The 24,241-nt window shown below is 47.1% G+C and overlaps 1 protein-coding gene across 11 annotated transcripts in view; it reads right to left on the bottom strand.

Annotated features, from left to right (window-relative positions):
- enah (ENAH actin regulator) overlaps nt 1-24,241 on the bottom strand; it is a 155,668-nt gene that overhangs the window by 68,048 nt on the left and 63,379 nt on the right. For 8 of the 11 annotated variants that reach the window (XM_090232889.1, XM_090232892.1, XM_090232891.1 and 5 more), the window contains exons 2-3: nt 7,126-7,291; nt 36-219 (exon numbers count right to left, since the gene is read on the bottom strand). In XM_090232889.1, the coding sequence (XP_090089015.1) occupies nt 36-219; nt 7,126-7,291 (350 nt within the window). Of the gene's footprint in view, nt 1-35; nt 220-7,125; nt 7,292-19,090; nt 19,660-24,241 lie in introns of those variants that run through there. The other 3 variants (XM_036975864.2, XM_036975865.2, XM_036975858.2) reach the window with 2 other exon arrangements.

Below are 24,241 nucleotides of genomic sequence, written 5' to 3'. Positions count from 1 at the left end.
TTACAGCAGTCTTCCTGCCAGTCAATGGAGCTTACCTGCACCTGTGTCCTGAGAGTTGAGCACCTCCAGGGCATGCATCATGGCACTGGCGAATACGTTGGCATCCTCCTTGCTGCCAAAGTTGAGTCCGTAGACCTGCCTGGCATCTCGCCACTGGTGGAAGGTGGGTGTGGCCTGGTTGTACTTGAGCCCCTTGGGAATGGCACAGTTTATTACCACCTGGAGAAGGAGAGGGGGGGGGGGGGTTATTCTGAAGTACTGAAAGGACTATTTGTGTTACTCAAAACACGTTTATCTCACTTACAGGGAGAAGGAGAGGTGAGATGGTTTTGAGACAGCTTTTCTGAAGCACAGAAAGAACTGTGTTGCTCAGAACGCGTTTATCATGATAACAGGAAATGCAGCTTTCTAGAGCACACAATAGGTCTACTCTATAAAGTGAGTCACACATTACAGCCAATACACCTCAGTCAGTCTAAAAGCACCTAAGAGCTGCCACACTCACTACAGTAAAGTACGAGCCACCTTGAAATGTTATATGTGTGGTTATTTAATCACTTTGGCACATGACCAAGAAGAAACGCTGTGTCAGTCTTCAGGTCAGAGAAACATGAGCACACCTTTCATAAATAAATGGAGGGAATCAAATGAGCTGCGTTTAGCTCCCAAGCAATCATTCAAAGCGTGAGGATCACGATAGTTCTTCAGTTCTAGAATGTTAGGGTTGGCGAAAGCTGTGGAAAAAATACCTAGAATATCCGCACCACGTTTATTTTAAATATCTAGAATTGAATTATCCTTTGGCTCTTGAAAGTGAAGATGTGTTGGTTACTAGCTTTTTTTCCCCCTCTGGGCTGCCAGGCCAGAGATTTACATAATCTGTTCTCTCATTTCTTGTTGATGAGCACACTGAGGCAAACAACGGAGCAGAGAAAACAAAACAGGCTGTCGGTTCAACTCCAGTTAGAGACAGAGGAACAGTAGAGGAACGGCGCATAACAAATACAGTTCATCTAGCCCCTATCAGAAACCAGCAGTACTGTACCCCAGCCAAGAAACACTCAGGAACTCTGTTAGTTCTTCAGCCTAGTCAGGGTCTGAGTGGTATTCAAGGCCGAGGCTACAGATCTCACTGCTGCAGTCACCAGTTGAAAGAGTCAGTGCAAAGGGGACAGTATGCCACAGTATATTGCTACCTTACAGTCTAATAAAGACGCATCAATTGAAGAATAATCTGAAATGTGCAAAGTACATTGTGCCTATTCATCATCTTTTGATTTTCTAAAATGATTTTAAACCAACTAGTTTCAACTTCAGCCGTCATAAGTGTCTGAAATGACCTCGACAAGCCAAAGCCTCCACACTCCAGATAGACAGTCCATCTTCCTGTGATCGATTCTCTGCACTAGACAGACGCAGACAGGTGGCTGTATCAGTCGAATAATAATAAGCAGCATCAAGTCTTCACCCGTCTTGCCTCCATACCGTCTCATTTTAGATAAGTCAATAATCACATTTTATTGATATTAATCAATATTAATCACACAGTGCAGTGTGTGTAGTGTTGCAAATCTCGGCTCATAATAATTAGAAACCAGAAATCCATCAGAGGGCCTAATTAACATGCATCTGGATTGCTGTCAGATTAAAGTCTTTATTAAAAGAGTTATGAAGAAATATAAAAAACATCTCCATTCATGATCAGCTTACTGACTTACTAAGTAGAGAGTGACGACTTTACATCTGTGACAACAGAAATCCTACATCAGGTCCGTGTTCGTTAAGCCTTTAGTGGTCCTTGGGCTACTAACCAGTTTGCTGCCATGAACCCATAACAGGGTGTCAACATGACCTTTCAATGGAGTCCAAGGATCATCTGAACCCAGTTCTAAGAGCAGTCAAGTTCCTCCTACGTGTTAAGGACACATGTCGCTGTGAGTGTCTATAGGGGTGGCGTGAAGGACCTTTCCCATTGTGTTGAAACAAACAACAACAGCAGGAGAGCGGGGCCTCGTAATGACCTATCCTCCTCTCTTCCCACGGGATGGGAGACGTCAGGGAGAAGACGGAGAGGGTTCTGGGATTGCTGATGAAGCACATGCCGACCGGCGAGCACTCCCTCGCCCTCCCTCGCACTCCCCTACAGGAGGAATGCTGTGTGTTAGATGGATTCTCAGTCCTGCCTCGCCATCATACAGTGTCAGCAGACAAACAGCCTTCCGTGACTGTGCACACACACACACACACACACACACACACACACACACACCTGGTGTCACGCCCTGACCTTAGAAAGCCGTTTCATTTCTCTATTTGGTTAGGTGTGATGTGGGGTGGGCATTCTATGTTTTGTTTTCTATTTTTCTTTATTTCTATGTTTTGGCTCGGTATGGTTCTCAATCAGGGACAGCTGTCTATCGTTGTCTCTGATTGGGAATCATACTTAGGTAGCCCTTTTTCCCCTCCTTCAGTGTGGGTAGTTGACTTTGTTAGAGGCAACATAGCCTATGTTAAGCTTCACGGTCGTGTCGTGTCTTTGTTTTGTTGGCAACATTTACCTAAATAAACAGAAATGTACGCTCAACACGCTGCACCTTGGTCAGCTTCTTACAATGCCCGTGACACCTGGGGTCTATGTGCAGTAGTCATCCATCACAAGACATTGCAGGGCCTTGAGGGTATGGATTCTGCGACGCTTAGTGGCTGTAGAGACAACAGCAAGACCTTCCTACTCTGAAGACACTGCACTATAGACACTATATACACTATAGACACTTCACTCATCACAGGAATGAGACTATTGGATCAGTATTTTCAGTTTTTGATATCTACATCAAATTGTCCTTCACACACAGTATAGGTCTACAGCAATTGTAAGGACAAGTGTGAGACCAAGAGAAGGAGGGGGCCAGCAATATCTTTTTATTGGATTGGTCAAATTAAACCAATAACGTTGAGGTTTTTCCACTGCGTTAAATCCTTCTGCTCCAGTTTGCTGCTCTACATTAAGTAATAGACAGGCGGAACAGGGTCGGGCATTACAGAAATAAGGCCTTTAAAGTTAATGGGGGGTAGGAACTCTAAATTAGATTCTTAAAAAGTGGTCAGGGTTTATTGCTTCAGGGGGAACAAATAGCGACTACTGAGTTTTTTTTAAATAAAGTTTTCAAAGAAAGAAAAACATGCCAGAGTGAAATATTACTTGGCACCCTGCATCAGGGCCGGATTTGATGTCATCCTTAACTGGCCTCTGTGGTGTAAGTTCTGAGGGGAGCGAGGTGCTGCACTGGGATTCCAAACCTCCAGGATTTACTGGCATTATGGTAGAAAGTACTTAGATTGATTTAACTAGGCAAGTCAGTTAGGAACAAATTCTCATTTACAATGACGGCCTACCCCTGGTCAAACCCTAACGACGCTGAGCCAATTGTGCGCCACCCTATGGGACTCCCAATCACGGACGGTTGTGATACAGCCTGGAATTGAACCAAGGTCGGTAGTGGCGCCTCTAGCGCTGAGATGCAGTGCCTTAGAGTGCTGCGCCACTCAAAGTGGTCTGCACGGGACTGATTTCTTCATCCCACGCTCAGCTATTCATACCGCACCAGCCCGCTCCCGCTGGCTTTCTGTCCGACTCCCACCCGCTCCCAGAAGAACTGGTCCCGAACCCAACCGCAGTCCCACAATGTTATCTTAAGCATATGTAACGAAGCTAACTTGCCAGCCATTTTCCAGGAATTTTGCACAATATCAAGAGTTGTTAAATTACCAGCAATTCTCACGTGGCCCATTATATTAGGCTATCGGTATTACTGGGATACATCAGCCAATAGGATAGATGTAGTTTGAAGAGCGCAGAGTGGGTGAGAGAGAGGACACTTCTGCACTTTCTCTCAAGCTACATTTAGCATATAGCCTACCTTTTAGGAGTGGGGCGATTTTCAGACGAAGACAAATATAGGTGATCAATATTTCTTTCCAAGCAATTTAGTAAACTTTAGCCTAAATCATATTTAGGAAGTTAATTTCCTTGGAAAGACAACTGCCACCTGGCTCTCCGCCCATGCATAGGCAGCCTACTCCATTTCAAGGAGACCACAAATACTGTATAGGCACACTTGATGTTGATCACGCCCAACTAGGAGAGGAGGTAGGCTACTGAGTGTGTGAATAACATGACAAAGAGGTGGTTTTAATACAATAGGCAAGCCTAGGATAACACATACTAGCAAAGCAGAAAGAAGACCGTTTCCAAACAATCTGCGGACAAAAAAAAACTACTTTCATCTCAAAGTTGTCTGACCGTCCGCAGCATGAAAAATGCAGACTGCACTGCAATGATCTCCGTCAGGGCCCGCAAGTTCCGCAGGATGGAGGTTCTGTTGGAAGCTCTGTGCACCAAGGGGCCCACTGTGACCTGCATGTTCATGTCTGACCACTACGCTCCAACAGCTCTGTCTCGATCACTGCATGGTCCTGACCAGAAACACGTCAGAGGGACTAAACGGCTGAGTCCAGTAGCTATCTAACTCAGCAAAAAAATACACTGCCCTTTTTCAGGACCCTGTCTTTCAAAGATAATTCGTAAAAAATCTAAATTACTTCACACATCACACCTGAACATCACACCTGCGGGACAGGTATGGGATGGCAACAACAAGTGCCTGAGTTGCACCAGGAACGCACAACCCCTCCATCAGTGCTCAGACTGTCTGCAATAGGCTGAGAGAGGCTGGACTGAGGGCTTGTAGGCCTGTTGTAAGGCAGATCCTCACCAGACATCACCGGCAACAACGTCGCCTATGGGCGTGGACCAGACAGGACTGGCAAAATGTGCTCTTCACTGACGAGTCGCAGTTCTCTCCAGGGGTGATGGTCGGATTCGCGTTTATCGTCGAAGGAATGAGTGTTACACCGAGGCCTGTACTCTGGAGTGGGATAGATTTAGAGGTGGAGGGTCCGTCATGGTCTGGGCTGTGTGTAACAGCATCATCGGACTGAGCTTGTTGTCATTGCAGGCAATCTCAATGCTGTGTGTTACAGGGAAGACATCCTCCTCCCTCCTGTGGTACCCTTCCTTCAGGCTCATCCTGACATGACCCTCCAGCATGACAATGCCACCAGCCATACTGCTAGTTCTGTGTGATTTCCTGCAAGACATGTCAGTGTTCTGCCATGGCCAGTGAAGAGTCCGGTTCTCAATCACATTGAGCACATCTGGGACCTGGGTGAGGGCTAGGGCCATTCCCCCCAGAAATGTCTGGGAACTTGCAGGTACCTTGGTGGAAGAGTGAGTTAACATCTCACAGCAAGAACTGGCAAATCTGGTGCAGTCCATGAGGAGGAGATGCACTGCAGTACTTAATGCTGCTGGTGGCCACACCAGATACTGACTGTTACTTTTGATTTAGAACCCCCTCCTTTGCTTAGGGACACATTATTAAATTTCTGTTAGTCAAATGTCTGTGGAACTTGTTCAGTTTATGTCTCAGTTGTTGAATCTTGTTATGTTCATACAAATATTTATTTACACGTTAGGTTTGCTGAAAATAAACACAGTTGACAGTGAGAGGGAGTTCATAATGTTTCTGGGATAGTAAGATAATCCTAATAAACAAGGATACTAGACCCAGAACAAAAATATGCTTTTAGAGTTAACCGGCCAACAAACAGTGCCTCTATTCTCCACTCGTCTGACCTGTCCTACGCTGCTCCATCTCTCCATTGGCCTCTCCTGAGACAGGAGTTTTTAACAGGATCTGCTACTGCAGAAAAGGCCCCTGGCCCGCAGCGGCTCTGGATGTAGACAGTGCCTCAGTGGACTACACTAGTACTGCACTCAGCCATCTCCACAAACACTCTTCCTGCATGGCAACAAAGCCCTGGGAAACAGCACTGATGTTCTGGGATGCAACAGACTGGATCCTATAGTGATCATCCCCCAACTAATGGACTGGCAGAAGTGCTTTCTGTGCAAGTTTATCCGCTAGCACCGTTACAGTGAAATCTACTAAATCCCAACAGTCTGATGCACTGACAGAGAGATACTCCCAGACATGTAGAGTTAACTCTTACAGGACACACGCAGGATCCATCAGACCAAGCTAACCATCTGTTCAGTCCCAACCCAGGCAGTATAATAAACCTCTACTAAAACCTATTCACTCTCAATGCTGAAAACAGCCCATCATGGCTTCCTTTAAGTCTATTTAAGGGAAACCACTAAGGGAAACCACTAAGGGAAACCCATATGTTTGTAATGAGAATAACAGGCGACAAAGAGGGAAAACAAGAGTTCCCGCTGACATAACTGAATTTAGAGGGGAATTCAGTTAAAAACCCAAGAGATGGGTTTGGGCAAGGGTCAGCTGCATTGTGTAAGCTAGCAACACACACAGAGGGCTACCAAATACCAAACAAACACCAAACAGACAACAATCAGCGCCAACCCTAATCCAATCGGAGAGGTGTAGTCTGGTACCGTGGAAACAATTCAGCAGCACCTAGTGTCTTGCTTCTTCAAATATGTATCCTATTTTTCCTAAAAAACAAGCCATCCACTCATTTTCCACATAAATGTTCCCTTCATTAAATGCAGATGTGTATCTCTGGCTGCCTGGCCAGATCATATCGTACAGAGTAAAAGCAGTAAACCAGTCAGAGAGGAGAGGAATACAGGAGACTGTTACGTTTCCTCTCTGGCATGGATCTATATTGCTGTTGTTGTCTATTGACTCTTTAGCTGACCATGGGCTTTAGTCTTGGACAAGGGACAGACACACTGACAGGTGTATGTGTGTGAGAGCTTGGCTCTAGCAGTCCAGTCACGGCTGTGATGTGACGGTGACTAGTGGAGCAGCAGAGCTCTCCTATCTGTTTCCAATTACAGAGCTGGATCATTCCTGAGAGACACTGAGACAAGCAAGATGGCTGCCAGGCTACTACCCCAAATGAAACACGTCAGAGACGGAATAACGTAAAGAACTCCGACCAGCGCAGGGTTCAACCACGTGAAATCCTGGTCCCACTTCAAACAAATGACAACTTCTAAAGTATTTCTATTGTCTTCTCAAGCACGACATACTCCTCAAATCATCCAGTCCTGTGCTGTCCCCACTGACTCACCTGATGGTCCTGTATTTTGCGTCCCACCACCCGGAAGGCGTTGTTGCCCGTGTGGTGGTATATGTGCACTCTGCTGAAGCCCGTGGAGCCGCCGGCTGGAACCCATTTCTTATTGGCATCGTCATACACCATGACAGCGGCCCGCGCCTGACAGATACTCTGTTCACTGCAGAGAGGAGAGAAAAACAGGGGGGCACACGTTAAACAGCAGTACACAAGGGGACATTGGTTTCTAGCCCAAACAGTTGATCAGAGTTAATCAAGCCTGTCCAGTACAACAACATTTGTGGTCTCCTGAAAGTCAGGAACTGGAAGAGTGGGTGTCTGAGAGGATAATGGTATTGGAGGAGTCGTTTACATGATGGGATCTGACATGATTAAAAGGAGAATGGTCTAAGGGGGTGTCAACTATCCATTAAGATACACTACAAGGACCAAAAGTATGTGGACACCTGCTAGTCAAACATCTCATTCCAAAATCATGGGCATTAATATGGAGTTGGTACCCCTTTGCTGCTATAACAGCTCTTCTGTGAAGGCTGTCCACTAGATGTTGGAACATTGCTGCGGGGACTTGCTTCCATTCAGTCACAAGAGCATTAGTGAGGTCGGGCACTGATATTGGGCAATTGGGCCTGGCTCGCAGTCGGCGTTACAATTCATTCCGAAGGTGTTACATGGGGTTGAGGTCAGGTTCCAGACCAGTCAAGTTCTTCCACACCAATCGACAAACCCTTTCTGTATGGACCTCGCTTTGTGAACGGGGGCATTGTCATTCTGAAACAGGAAATGGACTGTTTCCCCAAAGTTGGAAGTACAGAATCGTCTAGAATGTCATTGTATGCTGTAGCATTAAGAAGTCTCTTCACTGGAACTAAGGGGCCTAGCCCAAACCATGAAAAACTGCCCCAGACCATTATTTATCCTCCACCAAACTTTATAGTTGGTAGTTGACACTATGCATTGGGACAGGTAGCATTTTCCTGGCACCCACTAAACCCAGATTAGTCCATCGGACTGCCAGATGACGAAGTGTGATTAATCACTACAGAGAACGCGTTTGTACTGCTCCAGAGTCCAATGGCGGCGATCTTTACACCACTCCAACCGATGCTTGGCATTGCGCATGTTGATCTTAGGCTTGTGTGCGGCTGCTCGGCCATGACAACCCATTTCATGAAGATCCTGACGAACAGTTCTTGTGTTGACGTTGCTCCAAAGGTAGTTTGGTAGTGAGTGTTGCAACCGAGGACAGTCAATTTTTACGCGTTTCAGCAGTCGCATTCTGTGAGCTTGTGTGGCCTACCACTGCTGTTGCTCCTAGGCGTTTTCACTTCACCATAACAACAGCACTTACAGTTGACCAGAGAAGCTCTAGTAGGGCAGAAATTTGACAAACTGACTTGTTGGAAAGGTGACACCCTATGACAGTGCCACATTTTAAGTCCCTGAGCTCTTCACTAAGACCATTATACTGCCAATGTGTGTCTATGGAGATTGCAAGGCTATGTGCTGAGATTTTATACACCAGCCAGCAACGGCTGTGGCTGAAATAGCCGAATCCACTAATTTGAAGGGGTGTCCACATACTTTAGTATATATAGAGAGCATATCAGGGTGAGTGTGCAATTGTTTACTCCATGTGTAACTCTGTGTTGTCTGTTCACACTGCTATGCTTTATCTTGGCCAGGTCGCAGTTGCAAATGAGAACTTGTTCTCAACTAGCCTACCTGGTTAAATAAAGGTTAAATAAAAAATAAAAAAATACATGGGCAGTTCACCTGCAGAAGGGAAACCATTCAGCCTAGGCCTAGTATTTAACAGAGTCTTGGTAACTACACACACCACCACACTCCTGCATCCCCACAAGGGCTCTGGTCACAACTAATGCACTATATAGGCTGCAGTAGTGGGTGTCATTTGAGACTTGGCCAACTCTGTTACCGACCAGCAGAACAAAACAATTAGGCCAAGGCCCTGTCAGGCAGTAAATTATTCACCAACATCCTTCACCCTCCCTCCCACTCCATAGCAACTACTCCAACAGGAGGAGACAGACAGGAGAGAGAGGGGCAGAATGTGAAGAGAGAGAGGCAAAGAGAAAGAAAGACAGAGGAGAAAAATTGTGAGAAAGAGAGAGCGAAAAAGAGAGAGGGTAGAGGCCCTGGGGAAGAGAACCGCCACATAACCTCTCTCTGGTGAGTGTCAGCAGGGGAGAAGGGAGTGTTGTTCGACAACATTAAACCATGCAGGGGAAAGCCTGTTTTCTACTTTTGTCTTTGAAAGAGGCTTGAAACATGCATCTCCTCTCCGCAGCGTGATACATCAGACTCAATTTCATCTAGCGGTCGTTTCCTGATTATTGATCTCTAGTCAGACCGGGGATGGCAGAGAGACCTGAGACTTTGTGGAATTGCTCTCGAAGGTAGAAAAGAAGAGAATAAGAGAATTGCAAAGCTGGCGAAACACGAACAGGCCCTAGAGGGAGGCGCAGAGCTCCCAGACTTGATGTGGGAAGCGGATGCTTTGGAATGGAAGAGGGAGGGTCTCTTACTCAGCAGTACCTTTGTCATCTCACTCCCTCTGCAAGGGAGAACCCAACCCACACCTCACTGTCAGCACCCATCAGCATATAGCAGTATAACAAATGAACTATGCCCTGCCAAACAGACATAGCCATGAAGGTCACAGCCTCTCACTTCAAAGGAAAACAGCTATAAACACAAAGAAACCTCTTGCTCACTGAGACAAGCATCACTCTATCTACGACACAATGACCCATGAAAGCAGGGTAGGCACAGACATTACAGCTGTGGTTACTGGCTGTCCATTAAAAGGTAATTGCAACAAGCAAATTGCTTTGTCAACAACAGGGAACCTGAGTCTCAGCACCAATTACTCTTTAAGACCACTCACAGATTGTTGTTTTTTTACAAAAAAAAACAGTATTGTAACTAAAGCGCATTATATTCGTGGCGGCGCTAGAAGGTGATCTATGCTCTTTCATCCGAGAAAATCATCATTCCATTTTTGCTTTCCATTAGCTACCCTGACTATCTTCAGACCTGAATTGCTTTCGCCCGGCAGTTCTATATCTGCCTGCCTGCCGTAGTCTGTCTGTAGTGACAGAGTACTGATAACCTGCCAAGAGACATGAACCCACTTATCCCAATACACAGCCAGCGTCCTAGTCTCACACACACACACACACACACACACACACATACACACACACACACACACGAGTCACCTTCCCAGTGTGAACACACCTGACACTACAGCGCACCTTAATATGCTCCTAATGGACAACAATAGAAACCCTACAGTCTTCAGTAGAAAATAACTGGTGAATAACACATAATGGTGACATGGAATACTAAAGGACATGGTCAAAATCAGTTATACTCTCACGTCGACCACGAACTAGGGCATAATATACAATGCAAATGAATGGAGAAGAACAATGGAAATAAAACACTAATTTATTCATGGGCTACTGCTCTAATCAGTACTCAAATACATTTGATAACCAAGCTCTTATTACAAGATTCCCTTGTTCCACATTTCCACCGGTTTCCTTGTTTCACGGGACTCTTGTAGGAGTCGTGTAATAAAGTATAGTGCTCTCTTCTAAACCACCAGAGAGAATCTGGAACCTAACTAAGGCCTTTGGCTCCGATCCACCACCACTTTCCAACCACAGGAAACTGAAACCCAGAGGAATCCAACCCCAAACCAAGTGTCCAAGGCAGGGGGAACATGCCTTCTAGTGCATTCTCAGCCCTCCGAGTGAGCTTGAGGCAGCAACATGGCATTGGTGGTGGACTGCCCTTACCCATAAAAATCAGCGGTCGGATCAGAGGTTGCTCATTACCCCTTAATTTTCACTTCTTTCACCCCAAAATCTGCACAGTCATCTAAGCAATGGCTGCCATTGGCTGACCACCCTCCCAAACACATATGGGTTGAGTAATGCGTGTTAGTGTACCACGGCTTACTGTTGTCATAACACAGAGACTGAGAGACCCCAAAAGGCTTTTCACATCACTGTGAAGCTAATGGGAATAGGAAGAATGGCTGTAAAGCCAAGCAAATGTAAAGAAAAGAAGCTAGCTTCTCAATGGAGGTTGTTGTGGAGTCCTGCCTACCTAGTAGATGTGTCGCTAGCTGTGTAGGAAAACAAAGCTAAAGGACAGTGGCCTGTCTCTCTCTCTCGTATCGTGTTGCCTTAATGCTAAGTTGAGTAGACCCAGACTCCCTCATTAAAGTCCTGATCCCATTCAGAGCCTCTCTTCTCCCCATTAGTTCCTCTCAGTCTGCTCTCAGTACACCTATACAGCTGCCTCTGGGCTCTCTGAAGAACAAGGTAGTAGAGTACTCCACTCTGAGTACCACTAACACCATCCCCTTATACACACACACACACACACACGCCAGTACAGTACAGTACAGTACAGGACACACACACACCACATTTAGACGTGTATAAACACACACATGAAGCTGTAACGTTGAGCCGGTGGAATTGGAACAGGTATAGCAGAGGGTTTCTCTCCCTTCATTAATGCTAAGGTCTCTCTATCAAAATATAACATCAAAGGGCTTGGCTGTGAGAGAGCAGGCAGCTAGCGCCTCCAGCAGAGCTGTGAGAGAGCAGGCAGCTAGCGCCTCCAGCAGAGCTGTGAGAGAGCAGGCAGCTAGCGCCTCCAGCAGAGCTGTGAGAGAGCAGGCAGCTAGCGCCTCCAGCAGAGCTGTGAGAGAGCAGGCAGCTAGCGCCTCCAGCAGAGCTGTGAGAGAGCAGGCAGCTAGCGCCTCCAGCAGAGCTGTGAGAGAGCAGGCAGCTAGCGCCTCCAGCAGAGCTGTGAGAGAGCAGGCAGCTAGCGCCTCCAGCAGAGCTGTGAGAGAGCAGGCAGCTAGCGCCTCCAGCAGAGCTGTGAGAGAGCAGGCAGCTAGCGCCTCCAGCAGAGCTGTGAGAGAGCAGGCAGCTAGCGCCTCCAGCAGAGCTGTGAGAGAGCAGGCAGCTAGCGCCTCCAGCAGAGCTGTGAGAGAGCAGGCAGTTAGCGCCTCTTGACGTCAGAGCCAAATAGAGCTGTGAGAGGCGCTCCAGGGACTAGCTAGGCCTGCTTATGCAATACAGCGCCTGCCTTCTATATCCCTACCAAAGAATAGATGGCAAATGGATCACCGCTCTGATTGTTATTGCTAAGAACAGGAAGGCAAATACTTTTTGAAGTAACACTCCAATATTTAGGTTTGTAAAAGGCTCCAAATCATTATTTTCTTCAACACAGTCGAATGAACAGACCCCATGGAGGTTCGTCAGCAGACAGACATCACTCCCTCCACCGCTTCCTCTGTCCCCTGTAGGCGCAACACCAAAGAGAGGCCTTGGTCGACGGCTGTGTATTTTCCACATGGCCACAGAGAGAGCAGAGGAAATCCTGATCTCTAAATTGTGTACTTGCATGCAGTGGTTAGGATTTAACAAACAGGAATGTTGGCATAGGTATCTGTCCGCAGTTTTAATGCCATGGCTATTGTTGGCTTTAATAAGAGGCTGAACTAGGCTCTACACTCATAGTCTGGGCAGAGGCCCGTTTCCAAGCTGAAAAAAAGAGGACAAAGCCTGTAAAAATCTAAACAAAACCAAGTAAGACAAAGAAACACGAAGGACAGTGTTTTTCCCCCACAACTAATGTTGTAGGCTCTGAGTAGATTTCGATAGAACATGTTTGTTTTGGGCTTTGACTCAGCTCTGAGGCCCGAAGACAGAAGAGAATGGAATTTCCATGGTGTCTGCTCTGACTCACAGAGGATGCTGGGGACCACATCTATGTGGCTCATGTGGCTGGATGAGAGGACCAGGGTTGAGGGCTGGGGGGCTGTTCATGGAGCAGTGATGAGAGACAGGCACATCCGGCTCCAACCCGTCCACAGAACACTCAACACTGGGGCAGATTTAGTGCCCACTGCAGACAGAGATGGCAAGGGCGTAGTAGCATCCAGAAATAAACACAGGGAGGCTGTACAACCCTACTAGACGCTACCTAGAAACAGTCAGATAAGTAGTCAGAGTACCTCAGTCATCTAATGAGGGCTCATTTACCTGGAGAGGGTCTCATGAAACACGCCAGGGGGATTTATCATCTCCACAGTGAACCAACACAATATGGATGTGTCAGTTCAGCATTCTGCCTGACGTGATTACATGTCAACCACATGTCAGTGAGGGGAAACAAGAGCCTTCTTCCAGCCAGCCAGTCCATCTGTAAGGCATTAGGGGATGGGAAAGGATGTAGGGGAGGGTCTGGTTCAAAGTTAGGGCTGAAGACTCCAACTGGACGCAGAAATTCCAGTAGAGTCTGAGTGAGGACTCCTACGGGACACACCGACGCATACAGTGCATTTGGAAAGTATTCAGACTCCTTCCCTTTTTCCACATTTTTCTACATTACAGCCTTATTCTAAAATTAATATTTTTTTCCCTCATCAGTCTACACACAATACCCTGTAATGACAAAGCGAAAACAGGTTTTTAGAATTGTTTGCAAATTTATTACAAATAAAAACAGAAATACCTTATTTGCATAAGTATTCAGACCCTTTGCTATGAGACTCGAAATTGAGCTCAGGTGCATCCTGTTTCCATTGATCATCCTTGAGATGTTTTTACCTGTCGTAAATTCAATTGATTGGACATGATTTGGAAAGGCACACACCTGTCTACATAAGTTCCCACAGTTGACAGTTCATGTCAGAGCAAAAACCAAGCCAGGAGTTCGAAGGAATTGTCCATAGAGCTTCAAGACAGGACTGTGTCGACGCACAGATCTGGGGAAGAGTACCAAAAAATGTCTGCGGCATTGATGGTCCCCAAGAACACAATGGACTCCATCATGTTTAAATGGAAAAAGTTTTGAACCACCAACTCTCTTCCTAGAGCTGGCTGTCTGGCAATCGGGGAACAAGGGTCTTGATCAGGGAAGAACTCAATGGTCACTCTGACAGAGCTCCAGATTTCCTCTGTTGAGATGGAAGAAACTTCCAGAAGGACAACCATCTCTGCAGCACTCCACCAAATCCGGGCTTTATGGTAGAGTGGCCAGACGGAAGCCACTCCTCAGTAAAAGGCACGACAGCCTTTTACTGAGAAACAAGATTCTCTGGTCTGAGGAAACCTGGCACCATCCCTACGGTGAAGCATGGTGGTGGCAGCATCATTCTGTGGGGATGTTTTTCAGTGGCAGGGACTAAGAGACTAGTCAGGCTCGAGGGAAAGATAACAACGACCCTAAGCAAACAGCCAAGACAACGCAGGAGTGGCTTCCGGACAAGTCTCTGAATGTCCTTGAGTGGCCCAGCCAGAGCCCGGACTTGAAGCCAATGGAACATCTCTGGAAAGACCTGAAAATAGCTATGCAGCAATGCTCCCCATCCAACCTGACAGAGCTTGAGAGGATCTGCAGAGAAGAATGGTAGAATCAACCCAAATACAGATGTGCCAAGCTTGTAGTGTCATACCCAAGAAGAGTCAAGGCTGCAAACATCCACAGAGGTAGTTTATACACTCCTCCGGTTCACCACCTACAAACCTGGAGCAGACAACACTCTACAGTCCTCTCAGCATATAGTAGAAGAGCAGAAGGGAAGCGGTGAGAAATGCCACTGCTGAAAACTCAGTGATGATTGAGGTGCCAGAAGCCTGCTGGTCCTCAAACTGTTAGAGGCCCATTGTAGGTGGAGGTGTTGGGTTTCAGAGCCTTAACATAATGTTGGGTTTCTATCTGAGATATACCCTAGTGTTTAACCCAAAAGGCTCAGACTTGTATTTTTCTATCTACGCGGGCCGGCACGCCTGTCTCACTGGACCATGGCTCCGGGTGGACCTGCTCTGACTTGGGCCAATGCCGGGCCACTGGTGCTCTTCAATGGCGTTTACATAACAAACCATGTCTGTGAACTTTAACACCTTCTCACAAAGCAACAGTGTTGATGCAGAGGTTGTTAATTCTGCTCACCACAAGTCTTTAGAGTCCCACTCCTGATGGAAACACAACAACACTAGAGTTCACATTGACATAAAACAGTGGTGACACACAGGTCTTAGTAGAGTCCCAGTCAGGTGGAGGTGTTCCACTCGGCTAGAAGTAGGACCAACAGCACCTGGTCTCTGCTGTTAAATATATGGGAGATGCAGTATCAAGGCTGACGCCAGCAGGGTAATCACGGACACATCGTGCCCTCTCCCTCCGCTTTGACGTGTATACAACTTAAGACACCCGAGTGACGATGTCATCAATAAGGAATTAATTTGCTTCGTGAAACGGTTCATCGATAGTCTGGTCCCATCTGTATGTGCTCTAGCAAACATGTCTGGCATGACAACAGTCCGTGGCAGATCGTTATAAGAGTTGGCTAGACAACATAGCGATCTGTAGCCAGGATCGTTTCTAGCAGGAGCATTGGAGCACTTTGTGGTCTTGTTAGCACTGTCAGTCCCAGTGTAAGAAAGAAATACCATGAATACACTACATTTTTTGGAACTGACTAAATAATGTAACAGAAATAGAAAGAATAGCCGTGGTCATCAGGAGTAGCATTACTCAACAGCAGATTCAGGAGTTTCAGTCCAAGCTGTTGCCTTAAAATGGTTACAATTTGTACTGACAACTTTGACTGGTCCCTAAAAGACAAGGTTGTGTGTGTGTGTGTGTGTGTGTGCCTACGCATGTGTGTTGCTCTCCATCCCCTCCACAGCATGGCAGAGTGCAGGGGGAACATTCCAAGTAGAAAGAGAGAGCAGAAAATAAATTCCTTTTCATTCCCATAATATCCCCCTCTGAGTTTTCACTGCACGCCCCTCAATCTCACCAGGTGAAACTAGTAACAAGGATGGGGGGGTAGACTATGGGGGTAAGGGGGTAGACTATGGGGGTAAGGAGGTAGACTATGGGGGTAAGGGGGTAGACTATGGGGGTAGGGGGGTAGACTATTGGGGTAGGGGGGTAGACTATGGGGGTAGACTATGGGGGTAGGGGGGTAGACTATGGGGGTAGAGGGGTACACTATTGGGGTAGGGGGGTAGACTATGGGGGTAGAGGGGTAGACTATGGGGGTAGGGAGGTAGACTATGGGGGTAGGGAGGTAGACTATGCGTGATAAATGTCAGTTCCTCATCGTCTAATTGCATGTTGTAGACATATGTAGTGAGTCCCCTCCCCTCAGCCCTGCTACACTAGTCACAATCCTTCATTGACATTTCCTCCAGTCTTTTAATAGGCTGAGAGAAAATACAGCCATCGCCTTAGCAACACTGTGTGTATGTGGGTGGGTTTTTAATGTGGATCCCTGGCTGCTTCCACATAGCTGTGAGAGTGAGACACTCCTAGACTAAACCATTAATCTCTCACTATTTCACACACACACACACACACACACACCTGATGAATATCAGACAGGAGGGACTGACCTATTGCCTTTGTGTGTGTGACGGTGTGTGTGACGGTGTGAGTGTGTCACTATGTCCACGGGTGGGGAGGGAGAGTGAAGAATCGAGAGAATGTAAAACAACTGTTACTACGTACAGCGAGTAAAACTTATGGCCACAGCCTGGACTCTGTCATTACCCAATGCAGTCTGATTATCCTCCACGACAGCCATACACAGGCAGCCCACTCCTCCCCACCACCAACCCTACCCAACCCAGTACAGCACAGAGGGAGCTGACGGCTTGAAAACACTCACTGCCATGAGTCATCCATAACACCAGCAGATTTGGTGGGAAGAGAGGGATAGATAGACAAAGATGGAAAGGGAGAGATAGCGAGAGCCAGTGTTCATTCATGCTGCTCACTAGGCAGGACAATGTGAGGCATGATCACTGTAAAAACAGGCGGGCGGGCCCCTTAGGTGATCTCTTCTAGCTGGCATGCTGGGGCCACAGATCCAGTAGATGGGCTGTGTTGACGAGCCAGGGGAGGCAGCTCTTAGTCGACTGGCACACAGACAGGAACACACTCTAAAAAAGGGACAGTTGGGAGGCGACTGACTGAGCGCTAATACCTTCATAATGATGACTTTGTGGGCTGTTCACACTAGGCCTCATGCAGTAGAGGCGAGCGCAAAGTACAATTAACATGTGAAATGTAGCTCAGCTGGAACAGGAGGCCTTTGCTTGCTTTCAGGAGATTAGTGGAAATGGGACTCGATTCGCTTCTGAACATGTGATATTCTCAGTGCATCTTCAGGCCAGATGACAAGAGTCAGTACCTTCTCTTGTTCGCCTGAGCAAGCTTGTTGAGTGGTACCTCAACACTTACAACACAGAGTAACACTGGATTCAAGGTACTGCGTCAGGTCCAAGGAAGTCAAATTCAAATGGACCTTTTCAGGGAAAAAACATAATGTGAAGAACACTGAAAACATCCCTGTGGATTCAGTTCCACCCTAATGAAGCCATTCACCATAGGACCCAGAGGAGCACTAGATTACTGGGGTCCTTCCCTGGTGTGATCAACAGGTAGACAGACAGCTCTCATTGGCTGTAATTGGTCTGACCTTCGACAGCACCATGCCAACGAGCGCCAGAAAGACCCCCTGGGGAGTGGCGGAGGAAACACTGTGTCGTTCTGGGGTTCTGAATACCAGAAAGGGACTAATGGTGAGGCGTGGGAGAGACATCATAATCCATTGTTGTCATACCAAAACTGTCCTCCTCTGCGTTCACCAGGTGTGACGGAATCATAACTCAAATCACAAAGCAAAAAAACAACCAAAAACTGGTTCCACATCAACAAAATGATGACAGAGACAATGCAACCCAAAGAAAAACATGTTGTCATACAGAAGGTGTTTGAGGGGAAACTTAGTTTGCATGCTGCCACAACCCACCGGAAGCTTTGACCTTGTGAGCACACTGCTAGCGTGTGTGAGTGACAGCAGCAGCACTGTGTTTGTGAACCCACCAACCTCATCAGGTGTTTACAGGGTGGCTGGCGGGGCGGTGAGAAAGTAGCAGGTGAGCAGTTCCTCTTCTGGAGTTTTTTCACTGGATGAGTCCTATGTGGCCATTCAGCCAGTCACAGAGAGGGATTCATATGGAAGACAGCAATCAATCTCCCATCACCCCGTGGGCTAGCAGAGCAGGCCCTGTTGGGCTGCATGGGAACTGGCTGGGAACTACTGGTTTTCATTAGGCTCAGGGTTGACTGGCCAAGTTGTTTGTTGTTGTTGTTGTTGTCACTGAACATGGGATTTCGAAAGCTAGACTCGTTCCTAATGCATCAATCCACAGTGGAACGTTCAAATGAAAGGGAGAGAACACTGGTGAGGCCTAATGTTTTTTACTTGAAAACATGCCTGAAGTGACATTCCCAAATGTATATGCCTAGTTACAAACTAGGATTTTGTGTCAGCGCACATTGGGCTGATATGTGAACAAACTGATATAAATATTTGACGAGGATCCTCCTTTGCTTACCATGATGTATTGCTTAATGTTCCGGCGGCCACATGCAGTAGAGTACATGTCCGCAGCTCCTTAGGGAGCGATGCAGCAGAATGATACGATGAACAGAGAAACCGCAGCATCTGGGAACCACTTATTGTAACAGTAACAACATCCGCGTTAAAAAAAGATATCCAACATCATACCAGGGGAATCATTTCACAATAGACATTAACGGCCCAAACTCTTCCTTCGCCTATATCTCTGTCATACATCAAGGCTTCATGTGAAGCCACTCCTGTCTAACCCATGAAGATGTGTTCAAGACAACAAAAGCCAAGAGGCTCTGCTTGGCATGAATATGCAACAGTTGCTTTGATGAGGAAGACAAGACTGACAGGCACCAGGCACATTCTGTACTGAGAGACAACCCATCCAAGATCCAACGCAGAGGAGGGATCTAGTACTATATTAGGCTATACAGTACAGCAGGCAGGCAGGCAGGCTACAGTACCTACCGGTAGATGTCCATTTTGGAAGACAAGACGCATGCTCTTTCATTGAGGATGAAGCTGGAAGCCTTGCAGTGTGTGGAGGTGTGGAGCTGCATGATTCTCCCCCAGGCCCCCCTCCACCCCACCTCCACGCTCCCCAAGACTCAGTGCCCAACGGTTGTTACTGCTGCCAGACGCTCTGTGGTGCAGTCCGTCCCTCCCTCCACCTTCCGCTCTACCACCCTGTCTGATTCATGTTGATGCCCACTTCTTAAAAAGGCATTCGTGAGTCATGATGAAGCGATGCATGGGTGCTGCAAGTCAGCCAGTCAGCCAGTCAACCAGTCAACCAGCCAGTCAGTGATGCTCCTCCATGCTAGCCTAGCTTTGTGATGTGAACGGCTGCTGATGCTGAATCCGGCTTTTCACAGTGGTAGAGGGTAACCTGGCAACAGGCGCTCTCCTCTCCATCCCTCGCAGGCAGCCAGTTGTTAAAGGAAGTTCACGTTTGGAGAAGATGAAATCACGGCACACACAGCAGAGATTTCTTCTCCTCCCCCCCCTCTCTCTCTCTCTCTCTCTCTCTCTCTCTCTCTCTCTCTCTATCCCAACCCAGTCTTTCCTCTCTCATCTGCATCTCCCTCCAGAATATACTCATCATAATAACCAGGCAGAATTATCTGTGTTTCGAGCCTGAACCAAGCGTTGTCATGACACGTTTGACGGGGAGGAATTCTCCCTTCCTGCAGGTGATAACGATTATAAAACTACAAAGCTAAGGAGGAGCCGTTGTCTGAAAATGAATGCACCTGACCAGAATCATCTGTGTTAAAGGCTTATGTAACATGTCTGCATGTAGGCTCCAGTATAGAAAGAACACTAAGGGTAAGGCATTGCTCCTGGGGTCGGGAAACTGGCCTTTCTCTGCACGTCAACACACACCCTTGAGCAAACATTCTCCCACACACAACCTTCAGCCAACAACATTCACCTGGACACACACCACACACACACACACACACACACACACACTTCTCCTCCTGTAGGCCATCATTGTAAGTAAGAATTTGTTCTTAACTGACTTGCCTAGTTAAAGAAAGGCTACATACGGGCTACTCCATGTTTGTTAGAAACAGTCTGTCAGCACAGTGAGAGAGGATAGGATTAACCATGCCGTAGCCCCTACAACAGGGGGGATATTTTTAACCCTGGCTGATTAAACCATAGAACCCTACCACTTGCTCACCGTCACTTTAACAGCTTGAGGTCAAAGTTGTCTTTAACCACAGATTTAGGATCAGATTACCAGACCCATAATCCTAATCTTAGTCTAAGCATTAGAGGGGTGAAAAATATCTGGCCCTGTATCAGTGGTTTGAGACAACATCTACCAACTCCAAAGATTCTACTTCCCCCGTCCATAAGGCCCCAGGAGGTCTGACAGAACAGATGCATTCTGGTCATGGCGTGAGGCGAGGGTGGGCGGCAGAGAGAGGAGGGATTCCAGACCTCACCGCATGTGAAGCGGCTGTTGGTTCGCCATGGGAACGGGAGTGAGTGTTAAATCAGCTGCAGGATAAGGACCCAGTCGGTCACAGGACAGAGCAGGGCTGGCCCAGCAGATGCACAGTCGTTAATCAGGACCCCAGTCACCCTTGCACCCATAAACACTGCTGTTAATCTGAGTGTTGATTGGGCACTTCCATTTCCAGAAACATTTCCATACCTCGTTTATGAGACTCATCTCACTATAGATCACTGGTTCTCAGTCCTGGTCCTGGGGACCCAAAGGGGGGCACATTTTAGTTTTTACCCTAGCACTACACACCTGATTCAAATCATCAAAGCCTTTTGATGAGTTGATCATTTGAATCAGGGGTGTAGTGCTAGGGGTAAAAACTAAAATGTGCCCCCCTTTGGATCCCCAGGACCAGGACTGAGAACCAGTGATCTATAGATGACTAAATCACTGAGCAGCACAGAGTGTGTTTACATGCTAAACAAAAAATGACAATGAATTGTGACAATATTGTCCACCTCGGTTTCTGTTTCCTCAGTATAAAACCCCGGTTGAGAAGAAAATACATCTGCCCTGGTAATTCATTTCAAAGATGAATAAAAGCACTTACATGAGAGCTATTCCTCACACGTTCAGCAACCTGCAAAGTCAATAACTGTCAAAACACTGGTCTCACATTAAGAGCTGTACGATTCAATTAGGGCCTGCACTCACAAAGGAGTACCAAACATGTACTGACAACAGACACGTTTACTGTCACAGAATGCCAAAAAAACTGAGTGCAAATGATCTATAAATGAAACGCAACATACATATGTTTGGTACCTCAACCACCACAGCCATAAACTGACAGCAGGCAGTGGTATTCACCTGTGTAATGCCAAGCCCCTAAAGCTAGGCAAGCCAGGCTGACCATATGTGAGAAGGAGTTCTGCCTTCTCCCACCCCTGCCTCCCCTCACTCCCCCACCACCTCTTGGGAGCACACATGGTGCGAGGGAGGGGGGTGTGAGACTCCTCTGTGATGGTATTTTGAGTTTAGTGCCACAACAGGTGGCTGGGGCATGCTTGGCAGGTTACTCAGTCAAAGACATCTATCTCTCCACAGCCTTGAAAGAAAGAGAGAGCGAGAGAGGAGATAGTGAAGAATAGGAATAGAGAGCGATAGTAAGAGAAAGGGGGAAAAAGGAGGGAGGTGTAGAGAGAGATAAGACCACTCAAGGAGGCATGAATGATTCAGTTCTTCACTTCTACAGCCTGCAGCTAAGATGCCAGACCGAGAGAGAGAGTGCGAGAGAGAGAGAGCGAGAGAGAGAGGTGTGTGAGAGAGAGAGAGAGAGAGAGAGAGAGAGACAGAGAGCGAGAGAGAGAGAGAGACAGAGAGCGAGAGAGAGAGAGAGGGGGGTGTGTGAGAGAGAGAGAGAGGGAGAGAGAGACTGAGGTGAGAAAGGTGTGTGAGAGAGAGAGAGAGGCTGAGGTGAGAGAGGTGTGAGAGAGAGAGAGAGGCTGAGGTGAGAGAGGTGTGAGAGAGAGGTGAGAGAGTGAGAGAGGTGAGAGAGAGAGAGACTGAGGTGAGAGAGGTGTGAGAGAGAGAGAGAGAGAGAGAGAGAGAGAGAGAGAGAGAGAGAGAGAAGCGAACGAGAACAGGAAGAGAAAGGAAGAGAGAGAAAGAGTGAAAGAAAGACGGAGGCAAAACAAAGTGTAGAGAGAGATAAGACCACTATCAAGGAGGCATGAATGATTCCGTTTTTCACTTCTACAGCCTGCAGCTAAGACACAGCCACAATGCCAGACAGTCAGAAGAGCTGAAATTGAACATTATATTCACATTGGGATTCAGGGCCTGAAACAGTGATGGAGTATTAAGATTTTCCTCCTTCCTTGACCATACAAGAGTCACGAAGAAGATGGTGGTCCTTACTAAAAGCACAAACAAATGAGTGTTTTTCCATTGATCATGTTCACAATAATCACAGCCATCTAGGCTCCCGTACCTCACAGATAGGGGAAGACATAGCTACACACATTCAGACAAGCATGACATCACTGACAGGAACCAATTGTTCAGTAAAATGAATGGCGCAGGCAGCTGAGGACGACAACATCATAGATCTTCCTGGATCTTAAGTAAAGAATCCCGAAGGGACTTTGAGGAGGCTCTTATTCCCAGAAGCACCAATACCATGCAGGCGGCAGATGATCACATGATCTACTTCAGCGTTATCACTTTGTGGGCGAGGCTTGACGAGGAGCCATTCATCACTCCACTGTACAGGACCACCAACACCTTGCTTAGATCACCTTCACCCTTTCCAGCTGCGCTCCATGACTACATGACATCCGAATGCCCGGAAATCAATACCCCTTTAAAGGAGCCCTTCAACCCTAGCCCACTGAAGGGACATACATCAGGACTGATATACCAGTATCCCCTCTGTCTTCCCCGCTATCTGTCCAGCATCTGAGCATGTCTGGATGAAAGCTGAGAAACTAAGAGTAGAATGAGTAATCAAGCAGTAAGTCAGCACTCTTCTGCCCACGGGTTGGGAAAAGGGTCACGGCTGAGTTTGACCAGTGACAGGCAACCGAGGCAGTTCACAAGGAAATGTACAACAGAGAGAGAACAGCAGGAAAACTACAGAGTGCTGAATAAATGTGTCTTTTGTTGCTAAACTAAGGACGACACCCAGCTGCCCAAATGCTCTTCTCGTTCACTTATGTTTTCTCTGCACAGACAAGCCAAGTCAGTCGCTGTTCAGATCACACTGGCAAAAACCTAGGAGATCAGATCAACATCTCTGCTGCACTTTAAGAAGTCACGACCAAGAGGAGGAAACATGTAGATGAGGAAAAGATGGAGGGAAAAAGGGAGCAAGGGAAGGAGTAGAAGTGGGGTCTTGTGTTACAGTGCATACAGCTGTTAAACATTACTGGGTCAGTGGCCACGCTGGTGGCGAACGTATCCCTGCTGCAGTGTAACATCAGACCCCAGGCCTCCCTGAAGCTCCCCTGAAGCCTAGTCCTTCCGGACAAAGAAGAGACTATATGGAGGAGACTATATTGAGCTTCAGCATCAATCAAATCAGCAGAGTAAATCACCACGAAGGCTAGAGCCTGACGCCTACACTGTCACCTCACTACAGGACATCATAACCAGAGTGAGAAGGGAAGGGAGGGAGAGAAGAAGAGAGAGTCCGGAGACAGGAGCAACAAATAGGGGAGAAGTTAGGAAGGAGGACAGAAAGGGCCAGAACGCATGAAACAATTCATGATATCAAGAATGATCAGAGAGCAAGGTGGGGAAAGTGAAAGAGAGAAGGGGTTGAGAGGTAAAGACAGAGATAGGTCAAGATAGAGTGTGAGAGTAAGAGAGAGAGTTGAGGTAGAAGTTCTGCCAAGGCTGGGTTTTAAAAGGAGCTCGCCAAGCTGGGTTAGCGACATCTGTCACACGCCCAGACAGAGGTAATGGATAACCAACACATGGAAAAGACTCCCTGCTCCACCAGATGCCTTTAACAGCTCTGCAGACAGTTGTGCTGCAACGGTTTTTACATTTACAAGCAAGTATTTGTGTTATTTGTGTTACTGGTGGTAGGCTTTGTTACTTTGGTCCCAGCTCTCTGCAGGTCATTCACTAGGTCCCACCGTGTGGTTCTG

The sequence above is a fragment of the Oncorhynchus mykiss genome, chromosome 4 (assembly GCF_057628025.1).
Source record: "Oncorhynchus mykiss isolate SJ-2025 chromosome 4, ASM5762802v1, whole genome shotgun sequence".
Classification (NCBI taxonomy): Eukaryota; Metazoa; Chordata; class Actinopteri; order Salmoniformes; family Salmonidae; genus Oncorhynchus; species Oncorhynchus mykiss.
This window is presented reverse-complemented; position numbering and strand designations above follow the sequence as displayed.